Source organism: Echinops telfairi, unplaced genomic scaffold (genome assembly GCF_000313985.2).
Source record: "Echinops telfairi isolate 266 unplaced genomic scaffold, ASM31398v2 ScPeMD7_18;HRSCAF=68, whole genome shotgun sequence".
Classification (NCBI taxonomy): Eukaryota; Metazoa; Chordata; class Mammalia; order Afrosoricida; family Tenrecidae; genus Echinops; species Echinops telfairi.
The window spans coordinates 14182573-14205621 of NW_022103915.1; the positions used below are offsets into that span (position 1 = coordinate 14182573).

The following is a 23049-nucleotide window of genomic DNA, read 5'->3' on the forward strand; positions in this document are numbered from 1 at the left end:
CCGATAGCATGTTAAGTAAAGCTTTGTGCACCTCGCAGGATGGTGGAATGGACAGTCCCGGGTTCACAGGAGTAAGTGAACGCTTTGCCTTTTCTTTTTGAGGAGATCATGGATTTCTAACTTTGGAAGATTTCAAGAACGCGTTTCAGCAGGTGGCTCCCAAATTACCAGCGAGGGTCATTCTGGAGGTCTTCAGGTAAGTCGCCCAAATATTTCAGTGCCCTCATCCCTTGCTTCGCTTTTGCTTTGGCAGGTTTTGAGTTTTAAGAACATGTATGGTGATTTTTCACTTATGATTGTTGCCATCTCACAGTGTATTGTCCCAAATGAGGGAAGGAACTCATAATTAGCCATTATTAAGTGTTTAAAAGAAGCCCTCTCCCACGGTGTGGTGGTTAAGCATTTGTCTGCTAACTGAAAGGTCAGTGGTTCAAACCCACTAGCCCCTCAGTGGGAAAAAATATGGTCATCTGCTGCCATAAAGATGGACAACCTTGGAAACCTTTTGTGACAGTTCTGTCCTGTCCTCCACGGTCTCTGAATCCGTTGACTCAGTGACAGTTGTTTGGCAGTCTTGAATAACTTGGAAATGGATTGTTGTTGTTCGATGCCATCAGGTCGGTTCTGACTCATAGCAAACAGAACGTACAACAGAATGGAACACCGCCCGGTCCTGCGTCATGCTCACAGTCACTATAGCTAAGGCTAGTATTGCAGCCATTGTGTCATTTCACCTCATGAGGGTCTCCCTCTGCCAAGCTTGATTTCCTTTTCCATGGACCGGTCTCTCCTGACAACATGTCCAAGTACATGAGGTGAAGGCTCACCATCCTCACTTGTAAGGAGCTTTCTGGCTGTAGTTCTTGTAAGACAGAATGGGAAAGGGCTTTGCTTGGGCTCTATGATTTGGCCAGCCCAGTGACGTTGGGTCCATCCAGACCCTGGCCAGCAGGCTCTCACAGTGGGTGGGCGCATCACCAGTTTAGGTGGCGCGAGTGGCAGAAGAGCAGAAACAAAGCACTTTTTTTTAATGTATCCACTGGGAGGAAACAAAAAAGAAACTTTATTAATACTTAATGTTGACCCTGGTGTTCTCCCGTGGCCTGTATGTCAGTCAGACACAGTTTGTAGGTGGGTCTTGACTTTTCTGGAGATGAGAGATGGAGTTGCTGACTGGTTGCCCGTCACTCAGGGGCGTCAATGTTACGAATACCGGTTGCAGTTTATGCATTCCTGAGAAGGTGGACTTAGAGGATCTCTTACCTGGTTTTGATAAACTTTCCTTACAAAATGGACAAGTGACTTCACATAGCTTTTTCAGGAGGCAGCACATTGAAGGTGATATTAATGGTGCCTGCACATGCTAACAATGAGGAAATGGCAGGCCTGACACTTCGTGGACTCCTAGCATGAGGTCTTTGTCAAGCTGCTTACACGGTATGTTAATTAGGGTTCAGCACAGCAGTGAGAACAAGAATACCCAAAATGAGAGAATTTTTCCACAAAGATAAAAATGTATTCCCTGGTCTCACAAGCAGGCAGTCTAGAGAGAGTTGGTGACTGTGTGCTCATGAAGGACCCACACTGCCGTTCTTGCTGCTGTGGTGGGATCAACACCCAACCTCACCCCCCTGCTTCAAGATACAGCGGCTCCTAATTCAGCTACTTGAGAGGGAAAGGAGCCGAAGATGGTCTCCCATCCCAATAGTTTTATTAAGACAGAATTCACATATTAGTATGCATCCATAGTTCAATCATATTTAAAAGGAGTTGTATATACATGACCACAATCAGTTCTAGTGCATCCTTCCTTGTCCCATCCTCATCATTTGCTCCCCAATTCCCCGCCACCTCCCCCCACCCCCCTAATCTATTATATCAATTGTTGTCTCGATACATCTTCCCCTTCTGTGCTTCATAAACTGGGACATTATTAAAAATATAGCATGAAGACTGTATATATTTTATAAAGGAAAAAAAAGGAAGAAATAAAAGTCCATCAACAATATTAAAATAAACCAAAGAGAAAAACTCTGTCAAAAAACAAGCAAAAAATATTTAAACCTAGAACTAATCCAGGATGGGTCAAAAGGGAGATCAAATGACCAGGTATCATTATGTCATGGTTCCATCTCCACCATGATCAAGTTACCGTATATACTCGTGTATAAACTGAGTTTTTCAGCACATTTTTAATGCAGTTTTGGTGTTAAAATTAGGTGCTTCGGCTGATAATTCAGGTTGGATTATACTCAAGTATTCATGGTAACAAAAATCTTGGTCTGATAGCCAGGCAACTTGAGTCTCTTTGACTGGTCAGAGGACATTTGCCAGACTTAATCCTCATAGGTGTGCTGCAGATGGATTTTGGGCTCCTACTGTCATCCACAGCCTTTGGGTGAACATTGGGCGCTCTGGATTTAATCTCTGATACCTTTCCCTCCTCCTCCTTCTTATTTTGTTATTTGTCATCTTTGGATCTCACAGGCTGATGTGCTTCTTCCATGTGGACTTAGTTGACGCTTCACTTAGATGCTTGTTTGAATACAAGTTTTTAAGACCCCATACACTATTCTTTTTGATAACTGGGCAACATCTGCTTTCTTCACCACCGTTGGCTGTAGCAGCCACATCCCTTCATGAAGGTAAGTATCGAGCTGGGCCAAGTCCTAAGGACTAAATATTCCTTGATTGGTGCCAGAATTAAGTGGGAGCCCCGAATCCAAGGATTATGTACAACTTTATACTTCTGATGTGTCATTATCCTCTATGACAAAGAAGGTTACCAATCTTCCCCCTGGGGAATAAGGCAATTCCATTGATAGCGTCATTAACTTTCCAATAGCCCCCTCTCTTTAAGGAGCTATCGTTATGCTTACATCTTAGGGACCAAGAGAGTATCAAAGCCATGTGTAGTCACTGGCAGGGCCTGGGAAATGCTGTCTGGGCTCTGAGAAGTCATGTGCTCCATTAGTTATAGAGGTTCTGATGACGAAGAAGAACAAGGGAATGGATCTTTGCCAGGGGGTAGGACACCTGACAGGCCCAGCTGTTTGAGGCAAAAGCAATTTAATGATGTCATACCAGGATCCAGTGCCCCCCACTAAAGAAATTGTCAAGCAAGTTAGTTACTGGGAATCAGGACTTGGCATTCACTTTCATTAACAATGACCTCCTGTAAAAACGTTATTGGATCCATCGTTCATGAGTTGGACATTAAATAAAGCAGACAGAAGCATCGACACATTTGAATTGTGGTGCTGGAGAAGAAGATTGAAAACCGATCCGTCTCAGAAGAAGTACAGCTCGAGTGCTCCTTAGAGGCCAGGATGTGAGACTTTGTCTGACATACTTAGTTTGGCATGTTGTCAGAACAGTCCTGGGAGAAGGTCAGCAAGTTTGGTAAAGTACAGAGGCAGTGAAGGAGAAGAAGGTCCGAGAGGAGATGGATTGGCACAATGGGTGCCATAGTGGGCTCAGGCATGGAGAATGGGCTTGGACCCCGCAGTGTTCCCTTCTACCATGTGTGGCGTCGCTGAGAGTTGGAACCGGCTTGATGGCTCCTGACCACAAAATTTGTGAGCATGCCACTGTGCAGGCTATTGAGTAAGGTCAGAGACATTCAAGCAAGAAGCAGGCAAAGTGCTATAGGACAATAGTAGCAATGTAATTTTACCAAAGCAACTGTAGTAGCATCTTTGTTTAGACTTTTTAATGAGATGATTACTAAGTATCACAAATAATCAAATTTCATCTTTATTTTGGTGAACAGCGTTTACTCCTACAGATCTATAACGTAGATTATTATAAAGTCTAAAGGACATTTTTGCTAATGTGAAGTAGATCCAGTAATAGCAATCAATAGTGAAAATTACGGGCACTTAGAGCACACTTGTGTTTTATGAGCAAAAGTAAAGAACAAACAAACATGGAAAACCCAGGCTTGGTGCATAAGACGCCCGAGAATCACTTTCCTCTGTGACTCGGCAGAGACGCTGACGAGAGCCCTGATGCACAGTGGGGACAAGCTGGGCTGCTAACTGCCACTGTTGGAAAAAGATGGGGCTTTCTACTCCCGTAAACATTTACAGTCTTAGAAACCCAGAGGGGCAGTTCTCTGAGCCGGCATTGACTCAGTCAATGGCAGTGAGCTTTGATTGGTGAACACAGAAGATGTGGAAGCCATTGTTGTTAGGTCTCTCATGAGGGCTGAAGCTTTGCAAGGGCTTAAAGAGATACTTCTGTAAGGTTTGTAAATTGTTGCCTAACCTACTGCAGTGAATCAAAGCTCTCTCTCTCTCTCTCTCTCTCTCTCTCTCTCTCTGTGTGTGTGTGTGTGTGTGTGTGTGTGTGATTCAGTATATTGTCAGGGTTCGTAGCATGTGCAGTCTGTTCTGCGATCATAATTTCCTCATTAATTTTGTAGTCTTAGTTCTACAGCTAAATGGACTTAGCACTCAGGCCTTGTGTGAGAAGGTCTACTTAGCTGAAGCTTATTTTCTAGTGGGGATCATAAGTATATTCTTCTTGCCTTTCATGTTCAAAGATTGTGCCTGGGCATTGTGCTTGGATAAACGTAGTTAACCAATTGAGTGGTAATATCCTAGACTCTCATTCTTTTTGTTTGAAAACACTGGTTATGTTTATGTTAAAGGTTCTTTTAAATTTCTAATTTAAATGGCTCCTTTGCCACCATCTCTCTGTATATTTTCAGCAAGGTCCATTGTCTTTTGTCCTGTGTCCTTCTCCTGTGATGATTTGATTTTTCTCTTGTTTTTCTTTCTTGAGCTGTATCTGCTGCTGCTTTCTCTCCTTTTGTTACGTTAGTGTATCTACACTTTCTCTTTTCAGCCTTTCTATGTTTGCTTTCAACTTCTGTTTTTATAGAGCTATTTTCTTTATTAGGGAAAGGAATTCTTTTCACGACTTTCTTTTTAATGGGTGATTGCTTGGGTTTCTCTAATTGTAACTCTTTCCAAATAATTATTGAAAGCAACTTTTCTTCTGAGAGAGGAAGTTTTAAGAACAAATGACTTTATAAAACCAAGGGAGGATTACTCATGTTATAAAGAAACCTGGGGGTGTGGGGGGGGGGGAGAGAAAGAAACTAGAGACAAAATTTGGTACTAGTTTATGCCATTGCTAAAGATATCATAAAATATTTAATATTTGGATTTCAAATTCAGAGAGTCCTTCGAAACTGATTTCTACCTAGACTTCATAATAATGATATGTGTAGTAACATGACTTGGGCTATATTAGAGATGGTGTTTCCTTATATCCAAAAGTTCTTAGGAAATTCTTTTCTTGAAGACTATTCTTTATATATTTTTTACTTGCTACAAATGGCACAAGTTCAAGAGGCGGAAGAGTGGATTAATACTATATTTGTGCTATAGGTAGGAGGCTCACTCCAGCACTAACAGGTTAAGACAAGAAACATGTCGATATTAACACTAATAGAATTTATTAGGAATTTTGTAGCAGCATTCTTCCTTCCTTCTTTCCTTCCTTCCTTCCTTCCTTCCTTCCTTCCTTCCTCCTGTGACTCCAATGACCTGATATTAGACAACTGCCTTTCCAAATTAATCTTTCAGTCATCCCAAATCCCTATTACCTTTGGCACAGTACTTTTCCCACCAATTGTCTGTCAGTTTGTCATACTGTGGTGGGCTATCATAAACTATGGATAGTTTCGAGAAGAATGGGAATTCCAGAACACTTACCTGTGCTTGTGTGGAATCTATACATGGATCAAGAGGCAGTTGTGCGAACAGAACACAGGAATACTGAATGGTTTAAAATCAAGAAAGGTCTGAGTCAGGGTTGTACCCTCTCCCCATACTTATTCAATCTGTATACTGAGCAAACAATCAGAGGCACTGAATTACATGAAGATGAATGTGATATTAAATTGGAGGAAGACTTATTAACAACCTTCGATATGCAAATGACACAACCTTGTTTGCTGAAAGTAAGGGAGGCTTGAAGCACCTACGGATGAAGATAGAAGGTTGTAGCCTTCAGTATGGATTATGAATCAATGTAAAGAAAACCAAATTGCTCACAACTGGGCCAGTAGGGAACATTCTGATAAATGGAGAAAAGGTCGAAGTTGCCAAGGATTTTGTCAAAAATCAATGTTCATGGAAGCCTCTCCTGAGTAGGAGATCAAACAATGCATTGACTTGAGTAAATCTGCTGTACTTCAAGTCCTCTCTAAATTGTTGAAAAGCAAGGCTGTAACTTTGAGGACTAAAGTGCACTTGACCCAAGCCATGGCATTTTCAATGGCCTTATACACATTTCCAAGTTGGTCATTGAATAAGGAAGCCCAAAGAAGAATCAATGCATTTGAAGTATGGTGCTGGTGAAGAATATTGAAAGTACCATGGCCTGCCAAGCAAACAAGTCTGTCTTGGAAGAAGTACAGCCAGTACGCTCCTTGGAAGCAAGCATGGCGAGACTTCATCTCACGTCTTTTGGACGTGATGAGCAGACACTAGTCCCTGCAGAAGAACATCAAGCGTGGTTAGGTGGAGGTCCAGAAAACAAGAAGGCCCTCAACAAGATGCATTGGCACAGTGGCTGCAGCAAGGGGTTGAGCTGAAGAATAATTGTAAGGATGGGGCAGGACCAGGTGGTATTTTGTTCTTTGTCCATGGAGTCACCATGAGAAGAAGTACTTTTTACTTGGAATATATGAGGTGTATACGAGTATATGAGAAGGGCTTCGTAAAGTTCATGGGAAAGCAGGATTCTAGGGTAATAATCTTCCCACCAACTTTTTGAAGCACTCTCCTATTTCTCATTCTGCTTTCTTTGCCTAGTCCTGCCTTTCCCTTCTCTGTATCTGCCCCGGCGAGAGGATGCTCTGAGCGCCTGCTCAGTCCAGTCGTCGTTTTTAGTCTGGCTCTCCCTCTGCAGACTCAATGGCAGGGAGTTTGGTTTTAGGTTTGGAAGGGGGAGAACAGCCACCCGCAGTAAATGCCATGACCATTTAGAGAAAGGAAAGAGAACTGGGCAATGCAGAGGAAAACGAGAATAAAAATAGTCTCTACTGAGCAGGCACTGCGCTGATTAAACAACAATGTTTCTAATTATCCCTATAACATGCTACCCGTCTCTGAGTTTGCAAAGTTATCTCTAACCTACACTCTTCCTGGCACGTTGCCTTATGCCTCATGGCTCTTTGATAAGGAAGCAATTGGTGGTCCGTTGTCACTTATTCCAGATACCCAGTGACAGTAAAATTCCCACCGAAATTCTTTTCATGGTTTAATTTGCTTCTTACAAACAAGAACAGGGCACTTGAAAATGACATCAAATGCTTTATAACCCCACGCGCGGTTGTACTTGACTTTTCTCTTTCCCCAGGAGCTCTTCACAAGTACATTTTAGAGGGGAGGGCATTTTCAGCTTATAATTTAGCCTCCACGACCACTATGAATCATGACTCAGAATCGACCTGATAGCCGTTAGTTTGGTTTTAGCTTGGTTATCAGGGAAGAAGCCCTCACAGGGCTGGGTATTAAGGATCGGACTGCTCACCTCAAGGTCAACTGTTGAAAACTTGTATCTGCTCCTTAGGAGATAGAGGAGGCCGTATACGTCCATAAGTATTTACAGCTTCAGAAGGCTTGTATGGAATCGTGTGAGTTGGAATAAACTCGCTGGCAATGGGTTTGGATTTATTGTTGTCGTTCGGTGCCATCCAGTTGATTCCGACTCATCGTGACCCTGTGCATAAAACAGTGCTCGGTTCTGCACCGTCCTCAAAATTGGATTTATTCGGTGCTCAATAACTATTTAATACTTCCTTTGTGACAGAGACGGACTCAGTAATTTGTGAGCCCCCAACCCTCACCCCTATTCCCCTGCCACTATGTAAGAATACACTTGATGGCAGTGGGCCTGCGTCACCAGGAAAGGAGCCCTGGCAGCATAATGAGGCAAGCATTGGGTTGCCGACCACAAGGTCAGGGGTTCCAACCCACCAGCCACTCTGTAGGGGCAAGATGAGACATTGCTCCCACACAGATTTCAGGAGCAACGCTGCTCTGTCCTATAGGGTTGCTACGAGTGGGGATCGACTCTATGGCAGCGGGCTGGGTTTGGGTTTTGGCCGCCAGGGAGCTATCTCGCTGCCGTCTGCACCCTGTGGCCCATTTTTCTGGCTGGTGGTGTCCTCTGCGTGGGTTGGCTTACTCCTCCACGCCTGGGAGCCTGGTGCCTTCTCCATCTCATTGTGAGCACCGAGGGCTTGCATACCCACACCCTGTCAGTTGGCAAAGAGCTGCCTCCCGGCCATGCCATGAAACGTGGGTGGGCCTTTCCATGGTCTAAGTGTGGAAGCGGAGGGCCATAAATGTGTGATATTGCAGTATTGAAGCCCCAGAGGGGACTGGCGTCACCACAGCTACTTGCTTTGTCGAATTCCTTTCTTCCTTTATGGGGAAGGACCAAACACAGAAAACATCCAACTCTCCTTGGTTTGGGTATGAGAAGCTGTTGAAAAATAAGACTGACGTGACTTGATGAATAATATATGTCCGCTTCAATGGGGATAGGCTCTAGGAATGTAATTTTTAAAGGGGAGGGATTGATTCCTCATCTGACAGGTAGGGGAGCGGGTGTTTGTGCCCTTGGGGAGAAGGAACTAGCTGATGTTCTGTCACACTGAATGGAAAGGAGTCCTACAGGGTCAGGAGACCCAGAGAAAGTGATTTGAGAGAACATCCTCCACCCCTGCACCCCACCTCATCTACAGTGCCTTTGAAGAGCCGTCCCTCCCTCTGTTCTTTAACTTCCTATGATTCTTCCGGCCAGCAGCAGGCTTGGTGCATATCATCCTCTTGGTGGCCGATCTCTAACGAAAGAAAGTTTCTGGGTCACAATTTGGTGCAGCAGAATGACTCTCTCGTCAATGTGCTCATGTGACCTCAGCAAGATCACAGTCAGTACAGCCAGGAACCACCTGGGAGGGATGTGGCTTTGATCTGTCTGTATTGGCATGTTTTGTAGTAGCCAAGTGGCTGGAAGTCAGGCCACCTTCTCCATAGCTAGCAGTCACATCGCTAGAAGTCACCAGCTGGACCCAGTGTGTATGTGTGAGAGAGGTGGCCAAGAAAAAAATTACGCTGCTTGAGTCTCCAATATTTTTATTTCATGAGTTTCTCTTTCCTTCGCTGCAAATGTAATAATGGCTTCGCTTTTATTTCAAATTAAAATTTAATTGTCAGAGATTCCTTTCCGGGTTTTATTCTTGAACGTGATTACTGCAGGGGGAATATGAGTGTGTAAGCATTTCAAGTTGACCTGGAAACTTCCACTCATGAGTCGCTCGCATAGTCGATGTGTTGAATAAAATGTGTTGTCATTTAAGTTAATACATTGGCTAAAACCACTTAAAAATGCAGCTCCAGAAATAATTATACACTAGTCATTTGAAGGAAATGCTGCTTTTTTTCAGAGGGCTCTTAATTGATTTTTCTCCTGCGAATGAAAATGATAGCCAGGCAGCGGAGGTTTCACAGTAAGTTTCACTGGGCTGAGCTTCGCAATGGGAGATGCAGGGAATTAAACCTCAGACACTGGACATACAGAAGCATCATGACCTTGTGACATCGATTTTTCAAGTTCATTGTGTGCCTTTGGGTTCGGCAGGAGCCCTGGTGGGGTAGTAGTTACACTTTGAACTGCTGACGGCAAGGTCAGCAGTTGAAAACTATCAGCTGCTTTTTGGGAGAATGAGGGGGCTTTTGACTCCGTAGAGTTATAGTCTTGGAAACTCACGGGAAGTTCTACCCTGTCCTGTAGGGTTGCTGTGAGTTGGCATCAACTCAATGGCAGCCATTTGATTTTTTTGTTTGTGTCTTGAGCTTCTTTGGTTACAGTGCCTTAACCAGCTAGTTAACATTATATGTTGGTTGGTATATTTATATATCTACACCAACTAGCATGGCCGGATTTTTGTAGTCCTTTTTTATATTAAATTTATCTAGATGCCAATTCTACGCATCCTGCAAGGCCCCGCTCAAGTGCTGCTCCCAGTCATTGAAATTTCTCTTGTCCTTGAAACGTGTCCCAAATGATACTCTGCCTACCTCCAGAATGGCATTGGCTCCCCCTTTCTGCTTTAAGGAACCCTGGTGGCATAGGAGTTACGCCTTGGGCTGCTACCTACAAGATCAGCAGTTTGAAACCACCGGCTGCTTGAGGGAGAAAGACTGGACTTTCTACTGCCATCACGAGTCTTGGAAACTCCCGGGGGCCCCTCTCCCCTCTCCGAATGGGTCTCTGTGAGTCAGCGTTAGCTCGTTCTGCTTCCCAGGAGCCCTGGAGGTGCAGTGGTTTTGTGTGGGGTTGCTAACTGCAAAGTCAGAAGTTGGAAGCCACCAGCCGTTCCATGGGAGGAGGAGAAGGCTTTCCACTGCAAAGGGTTACAGTCTCAGCAATTGACAGGGGCAGTCCTGCTGCATCCTCTCGGGTCAGTGTGAGTTGGCATCGACTAGATGGTAGAGAGTTTACTTTTTGTTTGTTTTGTCTGCTATACATTCCTAAAGCCCCCAATTGCCATAAGTATCTTTTTTTATGCTGCCTGTTGTTAGCAGTTGTAGAGTCAGCCCCTGACGTTTGGCAACCCCAGGGACAAAGGGACACACTCTTGCTGGGTTCAGCATCATCCTCACAATGGCCTGGAGCTGGGACCCTGGTGAGCTGTCGGTTTTCATTGGCTGCTTTTCGGAAGTAGACCACCAGGCCTTTCTTCCTGTTGGCTACAGACTCGTTTTAAACATTGGTTGGCTCTAGTATTAGAACAAGAGCTTATCTAGAGCAGGCGCATTGGGAGCACACAGCTGTTTTGTCCGTGTTGAATAGGTAACCAGGCTTCATGCAAATGAAGGCTTAGTGGAAGGATGGGCTTGGTGGCTGTGTGTTTTGTTTACTGTCTTACTCCCCAAATGCCCCCTGGTGCCATGTCAGACAACGCGGTGCAGTGGAGCCCAGGATGATGGAAAACAGGAGACGCGAGTTCCCGTGGCAGCTCTGGCTCTTATTGAAGTCTCTGCTGACCACGTGCCCCTCCTCTCTGAAAAGGGGGGGTCACATTGTAGTGTCTGGCCAGCCTCTCATGGTGGGGGCATCCATCACGGGCAGCAGCGTGGAATTCTTTATTTTCCACCTGTCTCGCAGGTACTGTCCAGAACCCACCCCAGCATGAATACAGATAGGGGACAGAGCCTATTCTCCAGAGGAAATTGCTGGGTTTGACAGCCCTCCAACCCTGGGTTCCGTTTTTTGAGATGTCACAATACCTAGTGACATGCTGTGGCCAAGGCATCGGATGCCTCATCAGCACATGTCGAGAGGCTGTTGTTGCCGTAATAGACGAGGATGAGCTTTTCTTCTAATCCAGCTGTCACATCAGAGACGGCTTCTCCCTGATGACCAGACATTGCTCACCCTTTCAGCCATCCTTGAAGTTGTCCATGGTCGCGCATCATGAATGCATTCATGCCACTTTCCTTTTTAGGAAAAAGGAAGAAATCTCTTTCCTTTTCTCAGATAATAGATTGCTAAATTCTGGGTGAGACCACAGAGGGGAGTGTCTGTTGGAGTTGTATTCAAATCCGGATTCTGTGTAAAACAAGAGAGGTTGGTTGACAGTTCGGGATGGGGTGTGTGTGTGTGACGTTTCATAGGAGACGTTTCAGTGAGCATTAATGAGGCCACGAAGGACTAGTGTGTTAGACAGGGTTCTCTAGAGAGATAAAACCAAATTGCTGATAATTTAATATATTTATTTATAAAGATAATTAGATATGTAACAAGGAATGAACTGTTAAATCATATACAGTTAAATATATGATACAAGAAAGAAACAGTTAAATTATAAAGCACTACAAATGGCTCAATGCAACTCACTGGCGTGAAAGAGATGTGAGAGACTAGCAGTCCTTCCAGTCCAGTCTGCTGCCAGATCTTCCTCTATTTATAGAGAGAGCTAGGCTATGTCAGCACAGCAGCCAATCCCAAGGCAGGTCACCAACTGCCAGCCACGTCACCAACTGCCAGTCCCCAGCTCCAGCGATGTCTTAAAGGGACCTCAACTTACAGCGACACAGTCCACAGGCTAGGCGTCCCACAGTTAGTGTGGCCTTTAAATTGAGGCACAAGACAAGCAAGGCAGCCGCACACTGGTCCGATGATCAAAGAGCGAGAGACAAGAAAGGCGAGACTCACCAAGCCACTTATCTCTCTGCCCTTCAGTTAATCCCACTTGTGTTTATCTGCCAGGCTGGCACAATAAACTATTTCAACTAGGTTCAGGATTAAGAATGACAGGTCAAAGTTCTGGCTGCCCTCTCTCTATACAGCTGGTCCTCGTCCACCGAGAAATTGCAGGCGTGATTCCAGCACAGGGCCACAAAGCAAATGTCACAGGGAAGCGAGGCACACGAGTTCTTTGTCAGGTAAGACTGTCTTCCAGACTTTTAACACGTGGTCAGGAGAGACCATCGCTGGAGAAAGAGAGCATGCTCAGTGAAGAAGAGGGGCAGCTCTCCACAAGAGACATGGACCCAACGGCTGCAACACGGGTCTGAGCAGCACAGCTGTGAGAGGGGCGCAGGACCAGGTGGTGCTTTGTTCCGTTGTACGTCGGGTTACTATGGGTCGGGACCGACTCAGTGGCCCCTCACAACAACCACTTCAAACAAAGCCTCTCATGTCCATTGAGACGATTCTGACCCAGCGTGACCCTGCAGAGCAGGGTAGAACCGCCCCGGTGGGTTTCTGAGACTGTCACTCTTTACAGGAGTCGAAAGTCTCATCATTCTCCGTCAGAGCAGCTGGTGAGTTTGAACTGCTAACCTTGCAGATCGCAACCCAACGAGTATCCACTGTGTGACCAGGGCTCCTAAACAACAGTAAAGCTTCTAAAAGCACAACAATGGGTTATGCTCATACCCCGCTGCAGTCAATTACACGTGCAATGTTGCTGTGAACAGCCATTTCGATGGCTCTGACTCCTGGTGACCTTCTGAACAACAAAGAGGACAAAGTACTGCCCGGTCCTGCTCCACCCCCCATGATCGTCTTTAGGGTGAGCCCATGGTTGCAGCCACTGTGTCGATCCATCTCAGTGGGGATCTTGCCTGTCCTCGGGCCCAGCATGGAAAGTGTGCAACCGCAGTATGAAGGAGGTTGAAGTTTTGCTAGACTGACCAACATGTCGCCCCGAGACCTGAAGCAGGCACGTGCTATTGGACAAATGTCTCTGGTCAGCCTGCAGGGGTGCCCCAAAGCAAGCAAAACCAAACCCCAACCCCCCACAAGACAATCGGGCCAAGTGCAGTAAAACGACGTGCCCCTGTGTGTGGTCTAAAATGAGGTCCGAAGATACCCCACACTACAAGGACTGCTGACTGGTGAGTTTTCTGTCATCTAGAAATTCTCGTGCCTAACCGTCTATCCACCAACTTCTTAGCTGTGTTTCTCCTTCAGCCTACGTGGCATTGAAACATCCTCGTCAGTCCGGGAGTGCCCCAAAGGCCAGCACCATCAGCATCAGTGTCAGGCCGTTTACAGACACACAGGCCGCCCTCCCTCCAAACACTGAATGGGAAGGTGCTTATTTGAGCCTGATCCCTTGGGATTCATTAAAGTTTGAGGACCACCGGTCTGCCCTTCTTGTTAAAATTTAGATGATGGGAGAGAGAAAGAGAATGATCATTACTTTTTAATGGTAATTTCTGTCTTTCGTAGCTTTTCATCCTAGATTTCTTGGCCCGCCATGCCAAGCCCCTGCAGACCAGGCCTGGTGTGACTCTTCACGGGTCTTCACGTTCTTTTCCACCATGCTGGTGTCCTGGCCACCCACGGATCCCCACTAATTTTCCTCCCGGCATGTTTGCCTCACAGCCCCACCCTCCACCCCTCCTGTCCCCACTCTTCCTCAACCACACATCACATCTAATTGGTATCTACTTAGAGCAGCTGTTCTCAACCTATGGGTCGCAACCCCAAAGGGGTTGAACAACCCTTTCACAGGGGTCACCTAAGACCATCAGAAAACCCATTACGATTTACATTACGATTTGTAACAGTAGCAAAATTGCAGTGATGAAGTAGCAATGAAAATAATTTGATGGTTGGGGGTCACTACAACATGAGGAACTGTATTAAAGGGTCGCAGCATTAGGGAGGTTGAGAACCACTCAGCTGAACTCTCATCTGTGTCAATTTCCTTCATCACTCCACCCCACTAATGTTCGTTCTTCCCCCTTAGAATTCCGTGGCACTTACCACACTAATTTATCCAATCATTTAAGGACAACAACACCCACAACTACCATGTATTGAATGTGTGCTGTGTTCTGGAAGCCATGGTGCCGTAATGGGTTACTCGTTGGCCTGCTAACCACGAGGTGAACCGTTTGAAACCACCAACTGCTCTGTAGGGAAAAGGTGAGACTTTCCACTCCCGTAAAGAGTGAACCCCACCGGGGCAGTTCGACCCTGTCCTGTAGGATCACCAGGAGTTAGACTGGACTCGGTGGCAGTGAGTTTTTTGTCTGGGGGCTAGGTACTACACACTGCAAATTCATTCTTTGCAGGAACCTCAGGAGCTGGGGTCTGTCTGGCCCCCCACCTCCCTACTAACAACAATAGCAAAATACCTTGGAGAGGTCCAAGGACTTGCTCAAGGCCACGCACTGGTTAGCACTGGAAACAAGGCTCAGATCATTTAATCATGGCTCTCCTCCTTCTGTGAGGAGCTCTGGCTGCTAACCGCAGGATCAGCTGTTTGAGACCACCAGCCTCTCCTCGGGAGAAAGATAAGGCTTTCTATGCTCGTCAAGATGTACAAGCTCTTGTTTTGCTCCCCAGGCTCAGAGTGGTAAAAACCAAAGACTGTGAACTTCTTCGGGGGAGGAATAGAGGGATGGAAACACCCTCGTCCGAAGTGCGTGGACCCAGTTGGAGGGGGAGGGCACGTCACGAAACGATAGATTCATATTTTCATGGTTCTGCTTAATAAAGGTCTCCATACTTGGTTTTGAAATGTTGTCTTCTAAAACCACAGGTTCATTTAATAAGAGTAACATATAGTAGGATTATACCAAGTTAATTACCTAACCAGAAATGAAGAGAAAAATAAACTTAGAAAGCAAGTAAATGCCTTGGCAACCATGAAGCGTTGCAGTCTCAGAAACTCACAGAGGCAGTTCTGCACAGTCCTGTCGGCGACTCTGGGCCAGCTGCAATGGCATGAACGTGTGAGACTCCTTCTGGCTTCTGTGAACAGGACGTAGCCCTGAGGGTAGGAACCATGTCCCCGGTGCTGACGTTAGAGCCTGAGGCGCCATTACTCTGCACGAACAGGTCACTTAGAAACTCGTTGCATGAGTGACAGCTTCCCCACGCCAACGAATGGGTCTGGCTTGAATTGTTATACTTGAGGTTTTATTTATTTGCAACACAAACACGAGGCATTGCGTACCAGAAAGAAGCTGATGCCACATTTTATACATGATGCAGGTCTGTTTGCTAGAATGCCATGCATTATGCAGCTGATCTCTGGGATCCTATCCCAATACTACAACATCGTGTCAAACAAATTATAAATGCAAAACAAAAGGCTTCATTCACCTAGTAGGATTTTTTCCCAAACTGGCGCCATAGTGTTTACTCATTGGGCTGCTAACTCTTTGGCCAGCAGTTTGAAACCAGCAGCTGCTCTGCAGGAGAAAGATGAGGCTTTCTACTCCCATAAAGAGTTACTGTCTCAGAAATGCACAGGGGCCAGTTCTACCCTGTCCTGTCGGGTCACTAAGAGTCAGGACTTGATGGCAGTGACTTTGGAGTCTGAACAGGATTTTCAGGAACCCCGGTGGAGCAAGTGGTTATTAACCCTCATCTGCTAACCAAAAGGTTGATGGTTCGAACCTACTGGCCACTCGGAGGGCGAGAGCTGTGGCAGTTGGCTTCCGTAGTGATTTACAGCCTTAGAAGCCCTACGGACAGTACTACTCTGTCCTGTCACTCGCAGGGACCTACTCTCTACTCCACTGCAATGGGGTTTGAGCTCTATGGGTTTGAGCATAATGATCACTGGGAGTTGGTGCTGTAATAAGTTCATATTGTTTTCTATATCAAGCAGGGGGGCTCTACTTTGACTCCTGGGAAAGACTGTTCAAATCGTGAATCACTGTTGTCTTAGTGTAATTTTGATGCCTGTGTTGCGGTTTGGTGAACCCCAAAGTGACACGACCTCCGTGTCTTCCCTCCTTGGATGCCATCTGCTGCTGGAGACAGCCAGGGGTCACTGTTCATGCCACCTGTGTTAGTTCCTCCTCCAGCCTTGGCTGCTGTCTGTGCCCCCTACGAAACCAGCGGGAGGCTTGGTGGGTGGATCCAGCCTGCCCCTGCTCTCAAGCACACCCCCACTCCCGGGGGGTGGGGCATGACCGGTAGCTCCTTTCCTGTACCGTTCTCCTGCTCATTCCTGACCCTTCCACCCCCACTCACAGAGCTTCTGACTGTTCTCTCCCAGAAGTGGGTGCTTATTGGGTGGCCAACCTGGCTACTGGACTCTCATGTTTGATGCCCTGTGCCGCCTCCTTCCTCTCCCCACCATATTGTCTGCCCACCCCACCCCCACCCCGCCCGTTTACTTTAGCTGCGAACAAGCCCCCATGCTTACACCACCTCCCCCTTCACTTTATCTTCACTTAGAGCCCGGACCCCAAGACAGCCTCAGGTCCAGGGTCACCCTTGGCTTTGAGCGGCTAAGTGGGCCTGCCTCGTGGAGCTACTCGCCCCCACACCCCAACAGCAGGTGTCATTCTGGGAGATCTCTGAGCTAGATTCTGTGTCTGCCTGCAGATTCCTGCTTAGACCCCCTGTGTCACCTGTACCAATCCCCCTCCTCTCCCAGAGCAGGTTCCCTTTGTCCCTTGTGCATCATCTGGGAGACGGGGCGGACATTTCTGCAATTGCCGCAGCTGTCATGGGGTTGGTGCTACTCGCCCTGCAGGTTACAAGTTTGTCATGACAACAGTGGCTAGGTGCAACCTTCACAGGCAGTCCCATCCACAATTTGGCTTTTTTTTTTTTTAAAGCAAAACCAAAGGGTCTTGGTTCTTCTGGGAGCCTCCTTTTCTACTCCCAGACCGAGTCATGCACAGAGGGGGCTCACAGGGCACCCTGGGCCCCAAGCCTGAGGAGCGTGGCTCTGTGAAACCAGGGGAGGGAGAAATGTCAGGGGAGAGGCACCTGTCAGATGGCAGCCAGCAGCCATCTCATGAGAAGGGATCTTGGTGGCAGAACTTCCTCTAAATTCAGAAATGTGAAATTACCTCTTCAATCATTTTTATTTCCAACGAAATTAATGTCTGATGGAAACTCTGCAGGCTAGCTGAGCATTAGAATTCAGCGGGGTCTCTCTTTGCATTTGTAATTCTCATTGTAGTCCTTTGTCTTTGCATTTTGAGTGTGAGTTTGGGGTAGAAGAAATCAACTTTGCTTTTCCTGGGTAGATTCAGCTTCCTCTTGCCTTTAACTCACCTAAAATACAGCCTTTTCTTATGTGACAAAGCCAGACTGGATTATTATTTATTTGACTGACAAGGGGCAGGAGCATTTCTAAAGATATTTAGTGACTGAAATGAATTACTTGACCTTAAATTAAGTATGAGATAAATGTACGATCCTGGCTTAATGAACAATGCAGACGGAGAGCCCAGTGCACCTGCAGTAAATCCCTTTCACCAATTGGTGGCGCTAAAAACTCTGGTAAGAAACGGATTCGAATGTGAGATGGTTGACCTGGAGCTTGTTGTAATAAATGCTGTTTTGTTCATTCCTGAAAAATTAACATCCAGATGATCCACCCAAATGACTACACTTTCAAAGCTTAGCAAACAAACAGAACTTGTTTCTTCGATGACCAGCACCCTGCATTGCTGGTAACGCCTTTTGCCTCCACAGGAGACACATGTTTAGAAGTGGCATGAGTGTGTAGCTGAGGATGCCATGCTGGAAATAGTCAGTAGTCAGCTCTTTGGGGGAGTGGAGGTGTGGGCCACTGGAGAATCTTCTTCTCTTGGAATGGCTGGTGGATTCGAACTCCTGACCTGGTGGTGGGTAGGCAGCCCAACATGTAACCTACTCTGCTACCATTGCCACTGGAAGCAAGAGTGGTAGTCCTGCTTGCAATCGTGCGCAATTTAGATTTTTTAAAACATTGATGTATATCACTGCTGTGGTTTCCGTGTTTGTTATTGATGCAGTCCTGTGACAGGAAGTGTCTTGCTTTTTAGAGACTTGTTATTGTGAGGTACCTCTACTGTGATTTGGACCTACAGTGACTCCAGGTAACAGCGTCAGACTGCCTCACACCACTTTCTAGGCTGTCCTCTTGCCAGAAGCAAACCACTAGGTCTTTCTCCCATGGCACAGCCATTTGGGTTTGAACTGCTGACCTTCTGGTTGGCAGCTGAGCCCTTAACCACTGCACCACCAAGACTCCTTTCAGTAACTAGGTCTATATAGTGTGTACTTGTTTAAGCATGCTCGTCTTCTGATTGTAGGTGCCACTGAGTCCGTTCGGAGCCTGTGTCCAACCAGTGAACCACTGCCCCGCCCTGCGCCACCCTCATCATTATCCGCTTGTTTGAGCTCATTCTGTCAGCCTAGCTCCTCCAGGGCCGGCTTCTTTGTTGCTACCCCTCTTTACCGAGCATGATGTCCTTCTCCAGGGCCTGATCTCTCCTAACAACATGTCGGAAGCGTAAGATGACATCAGGCCATCCTTGCCTCTCTGGAGCATTCTGGCTGTGCTTCCTCCAAGTCAGGTCTCTTGCTCTTTTGGCAGTCCCAGGGTGCTTTCAGTATTTCTTTGCCAGCTCCATCATTGTTTCTTCTTCGATCATCTTCATTCAGTTTCACGTGCATGTGGGGTGATTGAAAATATCATGGTTTGGGTCAGGCACACGTTAATCCTCAAAGTAACTTCATTGCTTTTCCACACTTTAAAGAGGTCTTGTGCAGCAGATTCACACTAACTTTTAGTTCAGAGGAAGTACAGACAGAGGGAAATTCCGCCTGTCGCGTCAGTGTGTTCTGAGAGGGAAAGAAACCACGAGAAGGCACACTGTGGAGTCAGGGAGTCTAGGTGGTGACTTTCCCTTCGTTCCTCATACCTTCTTTATGGTGTTCTTTCCCCAACTGAGAAATGGGGACAGTAGCATCTTTGCCCAGGGCTGGTGTGAGCATCAAATAAGTGCTCACGGGGCCCTGGTGATGCTTTCGGGTAAGCCTTGAACTACTACCTCCAAGGTTGGTGGTTCAAATCCACTAGAGGCTCCGTAGGAGAGAGATGAGACTGTCTGCTCCCATAAAGATTTACAGCCTTGGAAACACTGTGTAGGATCTTATGAGTTGGAGTCAACTTGATAGTAGTGAGTTTGGTTTGTTAGGTAGATGCTCAATGTAAGTTTGCTCTGTACATCTCTTATTTGAGGCAGGGACTGATTCAGTAGTTACTGAGCCTCTACCCCCTTAGCTCAGGGCCTCAGGATAGGAGACTCCACAATAATGCCTCATGATCTGATAATGGAAAGCTATTTCTAGGTTTTGAAGCACCACAAGGATTTTCTAACGACTCCCAACAGATACTCACATAGTTGTAGCTGGTGTTCAGATATTTGTCTGTCACTCTCAGCGTTATCGATGTTAGTGTGAATCTGTCTAAACATGCAAGTTTGGAGAAGGGAATATACAATTTTGGTGAAACTTGTAGCAAAGGCATTACACTGAGAGTCAGACTGTCTGTCTGCCTATCCATCATCCATCCATCCATCCATCCATCCATCCATCCATCCATCCATCCATCCATCCGTTAATTCTATACCTTTTTCTGCCACAGAGACCTCTTTATTAAGCCTTAAGCAGGTCAAAGCTATAACCTCAATGACCCTTACTCGAGCAAGGTCCTGGGCATATTCAGGTGAACCAAGGAAAGCTTCAACATATCTCTACTTTAACAGGAGTTGCTACTAGAGATAGACAGCCCTACTCTGTGCAACAGGAAGATTGTTCCAAAAATCCATGCTGGGATTGTCTGTAAAAATATTTTTTAGAGCTCTTTTAAACTCTGATAATTATATGACAATTCCTACAGCATCTTCTGTGTTTGGAAGGTTGGAACCAGTTGGGAGAAAGTTTCGATATGATGATACTTTAAAACTCTATTCTTTAGGTGCTTTAGCCTATGCAGGGTTTAAAAATACTGTTATGTAAGGTATGTTTTCAAAGGGCTTACGTGGCCTCTTCGGTTTAACCCAATCGATAGATTCAGGTCTTTGAAATTAGAGACTGTAGAATCATGGAAGTGGATGGTGATAGAGATCCTGGGGATCGCATACTTGTGTCTCCTTCTCTACAGCTAAGAAATGGAAGGCTCATTGAGGTTCCAAGACAGGCATCAAAACCTGGATCTTCTGACTTCTAGCTCAAAGACTGGCACGTTATTTTTCTATCCTACCTAACTTCTACTTAGTTAGGATTACACCCGACCATAAGGAAAACAAACTTCTTCACTGCTGGACCAATAAGGGACATGATGATAAACAGAGAAAACACTGACGTTGTCAAGGATTTCATTTTACTTGAGTCCACAGTCAACACCCAAGGAAGCAGCGAGAAATCAGACGACAGATTACATTGGACAAATCTGCTGCAAAAGACCACTTTTAGGTGTCGCTTAAAGACTAAGGCTGGTATTTGACCAATGCCGTGGTATTTTCAATCGCATCGTATGCCTGCAAACGCTGGTCAGTGAATAAGGAAGATCAGGGTGAATTACTGTCTCTGATTATGGTATTGGTGAAGGAACATTGAATACATCATAGACTGCAGGAGGAATGAACAAATCGGTCTTGGAAGAAGGACAGCCAGGGTACTCCTTAGACAAGAGGATGATGAACATTTTAAGTACTTCGGACATATGAATGAGAGGGACCAGTCCTGGTTGTTTGGTGCCATCAAGTTAGCTCTGACCCATCGTGACCCTATGCACAACAGAGTGAAACACTGCCCGGTCATCCTCACGGTGGGCCCTACACCTGAGCCCATTGTTGCAGCCACGGTGTCAGTCTATCTTCTCAAAGGACTTCCTCTTTTTTTTGCTGCCCCTCCTTTCTACCAGGCACGATGTCCTTCTCCAATGACTGGTCTCTCCTGACAGTATGTCCAAAGTATGTAAGATGAAGTCTTGGCATCCTTGTCCTTAAGGAGCACTCGGGCCTTATTTCTTCTAAGATAGATTGCCTTGTCCCTTTTATCAGCCCATGATACTTTCAATATTCTTCTCCAGCACCACAATTCAAAATGTCGACTCTCCTGTGATCTTCTTTCTTCGATGTCCAACCTTCACATGCATATTAGGTAATTGAAAATGCTATAGCTTGGGTCAGGTACACCTTAGTCCTCAAATTAACAGCCTTGCCTTTCAACACTTTAGAGAGGCCTTGTGCAGAAGATTTACCTATGCAGTTTGTCTTTTGATCTCCTGAATGCTGCTTCCATGAGCCTTGATTATAGGTCCAAGCAAGACATAATACTTGACAACGTCAACATTTTCTCCATTTATTGTGATGTTACTTATTGGTTCGATTGTGAGGAATTTGGTCTTTTTCACATTGAGTTGTAATCCACACTGAAGGCAGTGATCCTTGATCTTCATCAGCAATTACTTCAAGTCCTCTTCATTTTCAGCAAGCAAGGTTGTGTCATCTGCATATTGCAGGTTGTTAATAAGCCTTCCTCCATTCCTGATGCCACAGTCTTCTTCGTATCATCCAGCTTCTCTGATGATTTGCTCAGCGTACAGGTTGAGTAAATATGCTGACAGCGTACAGCCCTGATGCACACCTCTCCTGATTTTAAGCCATGCAGTGTTCCCTGGTTCTGTTCCCACAGCTGCCTCTTGATCCATGTATAGAGGTTCTGCATGAGCTCAAGGAAGTGTTCTGGAATTCCCATTCTTCTCAAGGTCATCCATAGTTTGTTATGATTCACCTCGTCAAATGCCTTTTGTATAATTAATGAAACACAAGTAAGTATCTTGAGAATACCATGGGTTGGGTCTGGCGCACCTTAGTCCTCAAAGCAGCACCCGTGCTTGTCAGTACTCTAAAGAGGTCTTGTGCAGCGGGTTTGCGCAATGCAGTGGGTCTTTCGATCTTTTGATGGAGAAGGTCCCCCTGCTTGGTGAAAAAGCAGAGGACCCTGGACAAATGAATTTAAACCGTGGCCGCAACAGTGGGCTTAACTATAGCAACTGCCGTGGATTGGACTGCACCTGACCACCCTCACCACTTCCCCTTGAGGAGACCTACCAGTGAGTGCATGTTTGCTCAGTTTCAGTAAACTTTCAGACCAGGGAACGAGTGACATCTCTGCTCTGCTGTCAGCATAGCTCTGTCCGCCTTCCTTTCAGAGGGCAGCTAAGGGAAGCAGGGTACACCAGCCACAGGCATCAGTCCCCGCTGGAGCGCTGGGGCCCGTGTTCGTCCAGCGTGGGGGCAGACGTGCTTTCCATTCACCGTGCGATGCTTGCTGCCCGTCTCCTGCTAGATGAATGGCATCATGTGCCGCAAGGGTATCAGTAATTTCAGAGTCTGTTTCCCAGTAAAAATGACCTCATTGTTTTGCACTTCTCTTCCATAATTATACAGTAACAGGAAAATACACCGGCTTTGAGGACAGCCACAGCAGAACTCATGTGCTCTTTATGCAAGTTTGATTTATAGACATGTACTGCAGTGCCAAGTGACTATGAAACATTCATCTTCCCTCTGCTGGTTGCCATGGAAATCGAGTACACAGAACAGTGTCATTCCCGTCCTGGTGAGGCCCGCAGTAGTTTATTCCTTTGTTGTTCTCGTTTCTTAAGCAACTGCCTTGCATTCTTTCATCATTGCAATTAATCATGCACGCAAGTTTTTAATCTTTCATCTCAAATAGAACTTTAAAAAA

The 23049-nt window shown here is 46.0% G+C and overlaps 1 protein-coding gene across 1 annotated transcript in view; it reads left to right on the plus strand.

Annotated features, from left to right (window-relative positions):
- Positions 1-23049, plus strand: part of EFCAB11 (EF-hand calcium binding domain 11) — a 183369-nt gene that overhangs the window by 21127 nt on the left and 139193 nt on the right. The window contains exon 5 of the mRNA XM_013003681.2: positions 106-196. Within this exon, the coding sequence (XP_012859135.1) occupies positions 106-196 (91 nt within the window). The remainder of the gene's footprint in view (positions 1-105; positions 197-23049) is intronic.